The 11,742-nt window shown below is 53.8% G+C and overlaps 5 protein-coding genes across 5 annotated transcripts; 4 read left to right on the top strand and 1 right to left on the bottom strand.

Moving 5' to 3' along the window:
- Positions 1-1,550: 1,550 nt before the first annotated feature.
- Positions 1,551-2,336, top strand: Aud_005885 (GPI anchored serine-threonine rich family protein; the record flags this gene model as incomplete). The annotated part of the gene is made up of 1 exon (XM_043290801.1): positions 1,551-2,336. The coding sequence occupies one exon, from the start codon at positions 1,551-1,553 to the stop codon at positions 2,334-2,336; it is 786 nt and encodes a 261-aa protein (XP_043146736.1).
- A 282-nt stretch (positions 2,337-2,618) lies between these two features.
- Aud_005884 (putative sensor histidine kinase/response regulator) lies at positions 2,619-4,559 on the top strand (the record flags this gene model as incomplete). Its single annotated transcript, XM_043290800.1, has 1 exon — positions 2,619-4,559. The coding sequence occupies one exon, from the start codon at positions 2,619-2,621 to the stop codon at positions 4,557-4,559; it is 1,941 nt and encodes a 646-aa protein (XP_043146735.1).
- A 326-nt stretch (positions 4,560-4,885) lies between these two features.
- Positions 4,886-7,320, top strand: Aud_005883 (Zn(II)2Cys6 transcription factor; the record flags this gene model as incomplete). The annotated part of the gene is made up of 7 exons (XM_043290799.1): positions 4,886-5,163; positions 5,234-5,544; positions 5,592-5,899; positions 5,946-6,026; positions 6,076-6,680; positions 6,727-6,909; positions 6,969-7,320. 7 exons carry the CDS (start codon positions 4,886-4,888, stop codon positions 7,318-7,320), a joined length of 2,118 nt encoding a protein of 705 aa, XP_043146734.1.
- Positions 7,321-7,399: 79 nt separating this feature from the next.
- On the bottom strand, positions 7,400-9,154 carry Aud_005882 (cytochrome P450; the record flags this gene model as incomplete). Its single annotated transcript, XM_043290798.1, has 3 exons — positions 7,400-8,088; positions 8,140-8,976; positions 9,022-9,154. 3 exons carry the CDS (start codon positions 9,152-9,154, stop codon positions 7,400-7,402), a joined length of 1,659 nt encoding a protein of 552 aa, XP_043146733.1.
- Positions 9,155-9,620: 466 nt separating this feature from the next.
- Positions 9,621-11,089, top strand: Aud_005881 (putative cytochrome b5 reductase; the record flags this gene model as incomplete). Its single annotated transcript, XM_043290797.1, has 2 exons — positions 9,621-9,696; positions 9,753-11,089. The coding sequence occupies 2 exons, from the start codon at positions 9,621-9,623 to the stop codon at positions 11,087-11,089; spliced, it is 1,413 nt and encodes a 470-aa protein (XP_043146732.1).
- Positions 11,090-11,742: the final 653 nt, after the last annotated feature.

Here is an 11,742-nt window from a genome sequence, read left to right as displayed (position 1 = left end):
CATGAGTATGGTAGTGACGCTTTGCAGTTATGCCAACATGGTAAGCGTCAAGTGTCAATAAATGTCGCTAAACCACATTTAAGGGTGAAGGGGCAGTGCCAGCAAATGGAACAACGGCTATTTAGCCTAGCGATCTCTGCAGTCCAAGAGTCACCGGTGTCGCTATTTCCGTCTTGTGTCAAGGCTTGTAGCTTATGTGTCCAGGGAATGGGTCGACACGAAGATTTGGAAAGTTAAAACTGAACTCTGTCAGGGCCGTAATCGAACCGATCTTTTCTTTTCACTTTGGAAGATGCCAAGCCACTACAAAAGGGGCATTTGATGGGTCTGGAGTCTTGATTTGCACCTTGCGTTATCGGAGGAAGAAGTGGGCTTTTATCCTTAGTTTGGACCTGGCCAGTCTTTAGTGAGGGGTTCAGTGTTTTGCTACGGTTATAGGATTGGCTAGGGTTTCATGATTGCGGCAAAAAAGGATCTGATCTGCTGTACTCCGTCGGCCATCAGAGGCACCACCAGTGTCTCTCGATCGTTGCCTGGCATTATCCCCGATCCAGCAACAGACGCCGAGCGTTGACCGCCGGGAGCAGATCAAGAGTAAGAACAAGAATAGCTTCTTTTGCTGCTTTTTCTGGCTTTTGGCACCCAGACTGGGCGGCTTATCCACCCGTTCCTGGGTCAGGCCCACTTGGTCCCTGGACTATTGGACTGAGCCTGATTTTCGCCGTGTTCCTCCGGGCTTAGCGTGATATGAAGAGAAAAGTTCTGACCAAGTCTGCGGCTTATTGGCTCCTTTACTGCACGTAGATGTAACCTCATTTCCGGAAGAGTGTCGGACTGTCGGCGGATTGGCCGGGTAAATGTACTAGAGAGTAGTCTGTTTGCCAAGGTATTGTGGACTAGACGTGTCTTCTCTTTTGAATACTGCCAGTAGGTCTTTGGTCTTGAGGAAGAGGGATTGAATGTTTACATGTTGTGAGAGGATAGCTGGCCTATACTTATCGTGTACCTCCACAAGGCTAAAGCACCTTGATGAATCCTGATCTACTTGTCCCAGACGGGAGATGTCCTAATCTAAATGTCGACTGTGGTGCGCGCGGATCCGGATCCAACTCATCTCGTTTAATAATTAGCCCCTCTGGCTAGACACTTGGGGGGATAGTGCCAAAGAGGTCCAAGAGTCAAATTTCCACAATTTCCCTTACAACCATTCAGACGAGGCTGAAATCCCCGCTAAAACATTGGTTTGGCTTGGTTCCGGGCCAAAATATCAGTAGCATCGACAAGAGCCGCAACATCCACCACTTGACAAAGTCTAACAGCCATGTCGCCTCAGCCTGGTCAAGGAGGGCATAGCCTCCATCATAAGAAGACGAGTTCGCCTTGCCCGTTGCGTTGATCTTTTTTTCCTTTCCTTTTCTGGTCGTCTGATTGTCCATCACTCGTTTGCCGATCGTATATAGATCCGTCCATTCTTTTGCAGACGATATAACACCACGCTCTACACCACCAATCCTACCTTACAATCATTCCACTTCCAATTATTAATTAAAATGCGTCTCTCAATTGCTTCTGTCGTCTCCTGCCTGGCGGCTCTCGCCATGGCCGCTACCAAGCCCGACTACACCCAGGACCCCACGGGAAATGCCATCGTCAAGCCCGGTCTGAACGAGCAGGTGCCTGCTGGAAAGCCCTACACAATCGAATGGGACCCCACGACCACAGGGCCGATCTCCCTGGTTCTCCTGCGCGGTCCCAGCACCAATGTCGTCCCCATTGCGACCCTGGCCGACAACATCCCCAACTCCGGTAGCTTTTCCTGGACTCCCAGCACCTCCCTCGAGCCCGACACCACCCACTACGGCCTCATGCTGGTCGTCGAAGGCACCGGCCAGTACCAGTACTCGACGCAGTTTGGTATCTCCAATCCAGACCACACTGGCTCGACTTCCAACTCGTCTTCGACGGCCACGACCGCGACTGAGACCAAGTCCTCTTCCGTGACCGAGTCTTCTTCTAAGCCCTCGACCACTGGCACGACTACTGCTACTGGTACCGCGACTTCTGGTTCAGTCAGTGCCGACACCACCACCACCTCGGAGACCTCCGCCACTACCCTAGTCACCCAGAGCAGCACCACTAATGCTCCTACCTCGACTGTGGTTGTGACTGTTCCTAACAGCACTGGCGGCTCTTCCGCGGTTGCCTCTGGCTCTCCCAGCCACTCCAGCCACTCCAGCACCCCGTCCGCCTCGGCGACCCTCTCGAACGGAGGAGACCGCAAGGCGATCAGCCTGGGGGCGGTCGTAGTAGGAGCATTCGCCGTGATGGCTTTTTAAAGTGATGGGACCGCAGCTCGGGTTGTGCTATGTATGTAGCGTAATAGCTAATGACTTTTCCTGAATATATACCCCTGGATATGAAATACAAGTATACTACTTTTATGGTTCGATCATCCCTTCAACGTGGGTGGCCTCTGTGACGTCACCATTGAAACTCTATATCTCCACATTCCAATTCTTCATTCTTCGGCCTTTTGATATACCAATCGGTCGCAATGCAATGGCTTCAGTATAGTAATTTCCGAGACTGACCACAGCAGAATACATGGAACCGGCACAATGACATCGCACAGCATCTCCGCACAGCAACTGACGGACATGCTGCCCATCGGGGTCGCCATCCTCAACCACCGCGACGAAGCGATCTTCACCAACCGCCGCTTTTGCGACCTCATGACCAAGTTCGACCCGCGCTCCTTCGACTGCTGGTCCCAATCCATCCATCCCGACGACCACGACCGCGTTGCGGAAGCCTACCACGAGGCCTCCCGCGCCCAACAGCCCCTCCGCATCCAGTACCGCACCTGCGACCATGACTGTCCCTGGCGCCTGCTCACCCTCAGCCCCATGGGCCCCGACGAGCTCGCCCTCTTCGGCCTCACCACCGCCGGCGGTGCCATCTGCACCATCGCCGACATCACCCAGGAAAAGACCGCCGAGCTCTCGCAGCGGAAAATCGCCGAGGAAGCGCAGCAGCGCAAAACACAGCAGGAGCGGTTCATCGACATGATCAGCCACGAGGTGCGGAACCCGCTCTCCGCCATCCTCCACTGCACCGAAGACATTCTCGAAGCGATACAACGTGCGCGCGAAGGGCAGAGCACGGCTGAGGAGACCCACACGACCATCGCAGAGGCGGCCGAGACGATCGGGCTGTGCGTCGCGCACCAGAAGAAGATCGTCGACGACGTGCTGACCTTCTCCAAGGTCGATGCCGGGATGTTGACTCTTACACCGCGCCGCGTGCAGCCGCGCACCCAGCTGGCCACCTCGTTGACGATGTTCCGGCCCGAGCTGCGCAAGGAGAACATCGAGCTCGACTACAAGCTGGATCATTCGTACGAGGAGCAGGGGATTGACTGGGTGATGGCGGACCTGGACCGCATGAGCCAGGTGCTGATCAACCTCGTCTCGAACGCGATCAAGTTCACCGCCAAGTCCGGCGGCGAGATGAAGGTGCGCGTGTCGATGGGCGCGTCCAACACGCGGCCCTCGTCGTATCCGCCGAACGTGGTGTTCTTCAACTCGGATGAGACGGCGTTGAGGTTGGACAGGACGAAGCAGCCGGAGTGGGGGGATGGGCCGACGGCGTATATCATGGTTGCGGTGCGGGACACCGGAATCGGGATCAGCGATGAAGCGCAGAAGCGGTTGTTTGAGCGGTTCAACCAGGCGACGCCGCGGACGGAGAGTATATACGGGGGCTCGGGGCTGGGGCTGAACGTCAGTCGGCGGCTATGTCATCTGCACGGGGGCGAGATCGGGGTGAGCTCGAAAGAGGGCGAAGGCAGCACGTTTGGCTTCTTCTTTGTCGTCCGCAAAAGCGGCAGGGTGGGAGAATCGTCCACCAGCCCGAAGGTTGAGATGGACCAGACCAACCGAAAGATCCAGTCGCTGGGAGATGAGATGACCAACGAGAACCACCAGATGACCTCGCCTGCCATTCCGGAGGACCCCGAGGTGACTTATATCGAAGAGATCAATCCCGGCTGCAATCCCGACGAGCGAAAGGACCACACGGCCAAAATAGCCGACGAAAATACTGACATTGAAAGCTCCACAGCAAGCTCTATAGCAGAGACCCAGTCCATGGAGGAAAATGACGGCAAAATAGACGGCCAACACATCCTCGTCGTCGAAGACAACATCATCAACCAGCGCATCCTCTCGCGGAAGCTCCAAGGCCTCGGTTTCAGCGTCACCGAGGCCAGTAATGGCCGAGAGGCTCTTGATGCCGTGAAGAAAGACCACTTTGACTGCATTCTTATGGACCAGGTCATGCCGGTAATGGACGGCAATTCCGCGACCAAGGCGATACGCGAGTATGAAAAGGAACGGTCGGCGGAGCATACCCCTGTACTAGGAGTAACGGCGAATGTGAGAGCAGAGCAGCAGGAGGAAATGCTGCAGTCTGGCATGGACGATGTGATCCACAAACCGTATAAGATGGATGAGCTGACCGAGAAGATCGAGCATTTGATTCTCAAAGACTCGGAATAGGTCTCATTGGAATTTTTGCATATATCTTGATACCAGGCGTTAGTCGCTTGTTCATGAGGATATACATATCCCCTAGGTTTGCTTTTACTGCTTTGATACACCGGTGTCAGCTCTGGTCTAACTTGATCTTGAGTATATAGGAGCTACTATATTTCACCTACCTACATAGCTGATACTACTCTCCTTGTTTCTTAATGACCATACCCTTGCATCCAAAAGAACAATGAAATAAGAAGTAGAGCACAGCTAGTAAATGCTACTTATGAGCATTTCCTGTCGATTTCTGGGAATTGTTTACCTAACATATCAAGCTACAGCCCATTGTCATGAGACTGGTTGGTGCCTCAGGCAGCCAGTTCCTCTGCCTCGGCAAGGGATTTCCGCCCCGACATAATTACAACAGCACATCCACTCGGCAGTCAAAGCAAGCCCGGGGTTGTGGCTATTTGCTTTCGAATATGTCCGGCCGTCGTAATCGTTCTGCAGTTGCATGCCAAGCATGTCGTCGACGCAAAGTGCGCTGCACTGTTACGGTAACCGGGATTCCCTGCATCAATTGTTCCCAGGATGGAATTGAATGCACAGTGGCGCAACGACGAGGGCCGTATGTACATGCTTATCAAGATAAAACGAAACAGTACAGCATACAAAAGAGCTATTTCTGATTGTTACAGTCAGCAGGCACGAAATCAGCCCCTGCGCGAGATCCGTGCGGTGCCTCATCCGAGGTCCAGCCCGAAGCAGAATGACGGAGCATCCCGAGTCGACTCCGGTGAGACGGTCGGTGTCCGCACCGTTTCGAATCTCCCAAGAAACATGCCTCAGTCCGGACGAGCTGTTTCGGAGCCAACTGCTGCGACAGGGACGACGACTCCGTATTCCGAGAAGAGCCGGAATGAAGACGAGGAGCGCAGTGCCGCTGACTTTGCCACGGCTTCGTTGGCGCCTCGGGATGCCGGAGCAGACGATATGCCTATATACACTGGTCTGCTTGCATGACGGAATGTATACGAAAACTGCTAACTGTACTAGGCGAATCTCTGGGATTTTCTGCGGTTTTGGATGTGTTCGCCACACATGCTGTCCCCAGACACGTCTTCCGGCCATCGTCGCATCCTAGTCTTACCGCTCAGGATGTCGAGTATCTGAAGTTTAAAGGATGCTTGACATTGCCGTCCAGCGACATATGTCGCGAGCTGCTCCGTGCCTATTTCCACCACGTGCATCCTATTCTACCGGTGGTAGATGCTGCTCAGGTATTGAAGTTTGAGCAGCAGCATGACCGACCAGCCGAATGGAACCTGCTACTCTTGTGGAGTATTTTCTTCGTGGCAGTCAATGTCAGTCCCTCATCACTGGAATTGCATCATCTCACTAACTGATCAGTTTATCCCTGCCGAGACTTGTACGGTCGCCGGATACTCTTCGAGGAAAGAGATGAGGGAAGCCATGTACTCCCGGGCAAAGGTACGCTCTCCATTGAGATTTGCACTTCTGCTACTTACGATAGTGACAGTGTATGTATAACAACGGCGGGGACGACAAAATCACGCAGATGCAATCCGCCCTCCTGCTCGGATTCTGGCACTCGGAGATGAACAACCACGCCCAGCCCTGGTACTGGACGGGAATTGCAATCAACCTCGGTCAGATCATGGGACTCCATCGCGACCCTGACGCAATCAGGTTCAATCCATCCATTACCGGCCGTCGACGAGCTTTATGGCGGCGTTTATGGTGGTCCTGTTTCTTTCGAGACCGCTGGCTGAGTCTTACCCTCGGACGGCCGTTGAGGATTAACCTGCTCGATTGTGATCTTCCGATGCCCTCAACAGCGGATGTTCTGAGTGATTTGTCCGAAGTGTCGCCATCGGTGGCAAGCCTGTTCATCCCGGGGGACCTGGCTCAGTTGGGCGAGTATTGGATACTCCTGCTGCGGTTGTCCAAGGTCCTGGGCGATGCGCTGACCCTGAGCAATCAGCCGAAAAGACCGAATCCTACTATTGAGCAAGTTGAAGCTATAGAGTCCGAGCTTCTGACTCTCGAGATTCCGCACGAATGTAGCTCCGAGCAGAGCGAGTGGGCACGGTTTGCCGTTTACCACTTGCAGTTGCATTATCAGTACGTCGACCTCTCATACTCGTTACTAGCACACTGACATGAGAAGAGCGTTCCTGATTACATTCTACCGCCCTTTTACAAAGCGACTCCCAGAAGGTGTGCCTTCAATCAATCAGACAACCTATCAGTCGGCAGTCCGTGCCAAAGTAGACGCTGCTGCACTGCAGACGAACACCATCCTCGACGCTTTGGCCCGTGAGAAACTCCTCAATTTTGCCGGCCCAATGACGTATGTTTCCTCTCTACTTTTCCTCTCTACCCTGCGATCCTGTCTCTAACCAGATGTAGTCCACCCCTCCTCGTCCCCGCCATGCACATCCACCTGCTCAACTGCAAGTCAGACGATCCGCTCACGCGGCAGCTCAGTCTCAACAAACTCGACTTTTGCATGTTAATCCTCAAGGTCATGCAGGACGTGCACACGGCCGCGTCGTATTACCGGGGTATATTCTCTGAAGCGATTCGCCATCTTTCATCCACCGCGAGCAAGCCAGCCGGGCAGGGACCGGTTGTCATCGAGACGCCGGCGTCTATCCCAGGCGAACCCGCAATGGAGACGCTGCTCAGCGGTGATTTTCTGGACGGGTTGATGGACGAGGCTTCGTTTTTTAATTTCTGGGAACCACTCAGCCATATGTGATCGGAAGACACAATGCATCTATCTTTGTTCTTTAAGTCTCTAAAGTCTATATACAATCCTCAACTATCGAATGCTGGGCTCACGCGTCCGACTTGTGAGGCCACTTGACCCTCTTCTCAGCCCTCACATACAGATTATTGGGTCTAATCAACTGAAACATCGGATCATACTCAATCGTGCCATCCCCCTCCCGCGTAAACTTATACCGGTAGATCAACTTGGGCAGGAACACCTTGATCTCCTGCAGCGCAAAATTGAACCCGATGCACATGCGCGGCCCCATCGCAAACGGGATATACGCCGCCTTGTGCCGCTGCTTCACCTCGTCCGTATCCCACCGGTCTGGGTTGAAGCGCGCAGGGTTATCCCAGATGGCAGGGTTATTGTGGATGTGATGCAGGGCGGGGATGACGACTGCGTCCTTGGGGATTTTGTATCCCCCCGGTAGGATCAAGTCGAGCTTGGCGGTGCGGCCGGGCTGGAAGGAGGGGTTGTGTCGGCGCTGCGTTTCCTTGATGTACTTGTCGAGGAAGGTGAGTTTGTCGGTGAAGTCGGCTGTGATCTCTGTGTTGTCGTCGAAGCCGTGGTCGACAAGTTCCTGGAGCAGACGGTCCTGCATGCCGGGGTAGGTGACCAGGCCGTAGATAAGCCAGGAGAGGAGCGAGCTGGTCGTCGTGAAGCCCGCGCCGGTGGCTACGACGAGGGCCCAGACGAGGCTGGACTTGGGCAGTTTCTCGCCTTTGTTGTCTGTTGCGCGGATGGCATAGTCTATCGCCGTTAGCAGCTGTCGTTAGGGCGGAGTTGGTATAGTATACTCACCAACCATGTTCGCCGCTTGCAGCGCGGCATCCTGTAAGGGTAGATCCTCGACGCCTCCGCGCTGCGCCTTCTGCACCGATTCCTCAACCAGCTGCACGATGCGCGTCTTGGTGTCCTTCAGACGCTTGGGATCGCCAAACGGTAGACTGGCGTACCAGTCGCCTTTGGACGTCACCTTCTTGTTCAGCGACAGCACCTCCGCGATCAAGTGCACCATCTCGTGGATCGGCGCGTCCGCCGAAGAGAAGTGTTCAAAGTCGATGCCTAGCGTCAGTTTGCCCACCGCCTGCGAGCCCAGCTTCAGCATGTACTGGTACACGTTCCAGGCCTCGCCCCGCTCATCCAGCTGATCGAATATGGTGCATGCATCCTCGACGGACTTCTGCATGGTGGGCGCGTAGTGTCGGACAGCCTTGGGACCTAATGCCGGCGGGAGGAATTTGTGCGCAACACGCCATTCGGGGGTATCTGTGTCTCCCAGGAACACGCCGGCGGAGGGGGTTTTGAGCGAGTACAGCGGGTGCGCCTCGTTGATTTTCTTGGTGAAGAAGTCGGATTCGTTGAAGACGATGGCGGAGAGGACGGGGTCGTTTGTCTGGTAGACTGTGCGGCCCAGAGTGTTGGTCTTGATCAGGGGGCCGTACTGCTCGAAGAGACGCTGGTAGTTGCCCAGGTGGTCTGGGAAGACCTGGAAGAAGTTGCCGAAGAAGGGGAGGCCGTTGGGCGAGGGGGCGTCCCGGACGGCATGGCCGTCTATGGTGATGGCGACGGGAGTTGTGGATGAGACGATCTCATTGATATCCGTGAGGCTTATGTCTTGTCCGGAGAATTCGATTCCTAGGAGAGTCAGTGTCGTCAGTCGAGCATTGGAGTTAGACTCACCACTTGGTTCGACAATGGCAAAATGAGATGCAATCAGGTTCCTCAAGCCCTCGAGATCATTGGTGCCGTCAAGCGAGATTGTCCTCGCTGACGAGATCGATTCACCCAGAAGGTAAAACTGTTGTGATGGCATTTTGGTAGCTGCTCTTTAGGTTTGGTTGCTGACTGACAGTGCAGACAAGACTTCTGATCTTGTTGACAGCTTATATACAAGTATTTGACTGCCAGACATATAATTACTCACGGATAGCAAAGACAGCACCTGTATACTCGGGCGGCATGCCGCGGACGCATTTTTAGAACTGACATTCCGATTGGCTATATTACCTCGGTATTCATCAAATCGCTCCACTGATCTACGTGCCTCAATTGCCGGTGACGATGACAGGCACGTTCTCGGTCGATGGCCAATAGGATGAATAGAAGATAACAAGGACAAAGTAATTTCCAGCCGAATAGCCGTTGCCGAAACGGATGAGGCAAAGCCGAGAAATGCGATATAATGCTCGGGACTATATCATTCCTCCCAGCCCGTCTAGGACCTATTGAGTACTCCAAAACAAAAGAGTCTTTTCTCTCCAATACTGCAGACATTCACAATGCCTGAATTTACTACCGAAGACGTTGCAGGGCATAAAACCCGTGATGATCTCTGGGTGATCATTCACGGCAAAGGTACGTCCAGGCTCCCAGGCTCTATCTGGTCTGTCCGGCAGTGCTGACTTGCCTAGTTTACGATATCACCAAGTACATCCGGGATCATCCAGGCGGTGCAGATGTGCTCATTGATGTTGCCGGTACTGATGCGACCGCCGCATACGAGGACGTTGGACACTCGGAGGATGCGGACGAAATCATGCAGACCTATCTGGTGGGAACGTTGAAAGACGCAACGCAGTTTGTGCGCAAGTCAGCCGTGCGTGTTATCCAACCGACCTCCCTGCCGGTAGTGAAAGGCAACAGCTCGTCTCGGGTTCGCAAGGTTGCTGCTGCCGGCTCGGTGGCTGGTTTCCTGAGCCTGTTATACTACATCTCTCCTCGGCGTGGACCCTCGCAACTCTCGCACGCTCTCCAACACATACAAGCATATCTGCCCGATATGCACCACCCGTTGCCGTCAGCCCTGACCGGCATGCGCCTGCCACACGGGGGCTTCGTCAATGGATTCGCAGCCGCGGCCTTGCTCTCCGCTATCATCACCGGCGTCGTTGGAGTCAAACTGTCGAAACTGACGCAGATCGACTCGGGCTTCACTCGATACCCACCTCGTATCAAGAGCAAGGCAAGCCCCAAGCAAGATCCTCACAGCATTCCCGGCTTCCTCAATCCCAAAGACTACAAGACACTCCCTCTCGTGCGGAAAGATCTCCTAGCACCCAACGTTTACCGATTCGTCTTCCAGCTGCCATCTCCCACAGATATCGTCGGCCTCCCAATCGGCCAACACGTCGCCATAAAAGCCACCGTCAACGGACAATCCGTCTCGCGATCCTACACACCAACCTCCAACAACCTCGATCGCGGCTACCTTGAGCTCGTCATCAAATGCTACCCTGACGGTCTTCTGACTGGCCAGTACCTCGCCAACCTGCAAGTTGGCGAGAAAGTGCACTTCCGCGGCCCCAAAGGCGCAATGAAGTACAAGCACAACCTGTGCAAGAAGATCGGCATGATTGCCGGCGGCACGGGCATCACACCCATGTACCAGCTCATCCGGGCCATCTGCGAAGACGACAGAGATACGACAGAGATCAGCTTGGTGTATGCCAACCGTAGTGAGGGGGATATTCTGCTGCGTGAGGAGCTGGAGGCGTTTGCGCGCAGGTACCCGAAGCAGTTCCGGGTCTACTATATGCTCGATATTCCGCCGGAGGATTGGAAGTACGGTAAGGGGTATGTGACGCCTGAGGTGATGGCGGCTAGGCTGCCTAAGCCGGCGGCTGATACGAAGATCATGCTCTGTGGGCCGCCGGGGATGGTTAATGCTGCGAAGAAGGGGCTTGTCTCGTTGGGCTTCGAGGCGCCAGGTGCTGTGGGCAAAATGACGGATCAGATTTTTTGTTTTTAGTTTATATTTGTCGGTGGCTGTCTGTATGTGTATAACAGAGGATAGATAGTTTGTCTTTTGCAGCATCAGAACTTGGTTAATTTTCATCGTGTGCTACACTGAGCTCCGCTATAATGTGATATGCTGTTGAAACCACATTTAAATGATGTTTACAGTCACTGTTGGGCTTCTTCCATTTGGTGCTAGTATACAAAAGGCAGGCTGAATATCTAAGAACCTGGAGGCAGCTGTGTTGAACAGCATGCACCTTATTATAGCTTAAATCACCTATTTAGCTTTTGGACCAGCGCAACAGCTACCAGCTTCTCAAAATGTTGCAAACCAATTTCCTTGTCCTGTAACACTGTAACGCCCATCAAGAGGTGGCATAAGGTTCCCACTGATAACGCTACCATTGTCAAGAGTGACCTTTTCTTCCCTTTCTCCAACCACTGATCCAGCTTTGATGTGGGCTACGCCCGATGGAACTGAATCGTATTGAAGTGAGGCCACTGGTATATTGAATGGTGGAACAGAAGCTGAGAATCTTCCATTGAAGATTCTCTGCGTTCCGTCGGGAAAGGTATACGCCCCGTTGAAGTTCCCATTGCCGTCGGAAGCAAAGGTACCATAAGCAGTATTAGACATCTATATAGCTAATTAGATGCGGTGTC

This window comes from Aspergillus udagawae, assembly GCF_001078395.1.
Source record: "Aspergillus udagawae IFM 46973 DNA, scaffold_4, whole genome shotgun sequence".
NCBI lineage: Eukaryota > Fungi > Ascomycota > Eurotiomycetes > Eurotiales > Aspergillaceae > Aspergillus > Aspergillus udagawae.
This window is presented reverse-complemented; position numbering and strand designations above follow the sequence as displayed.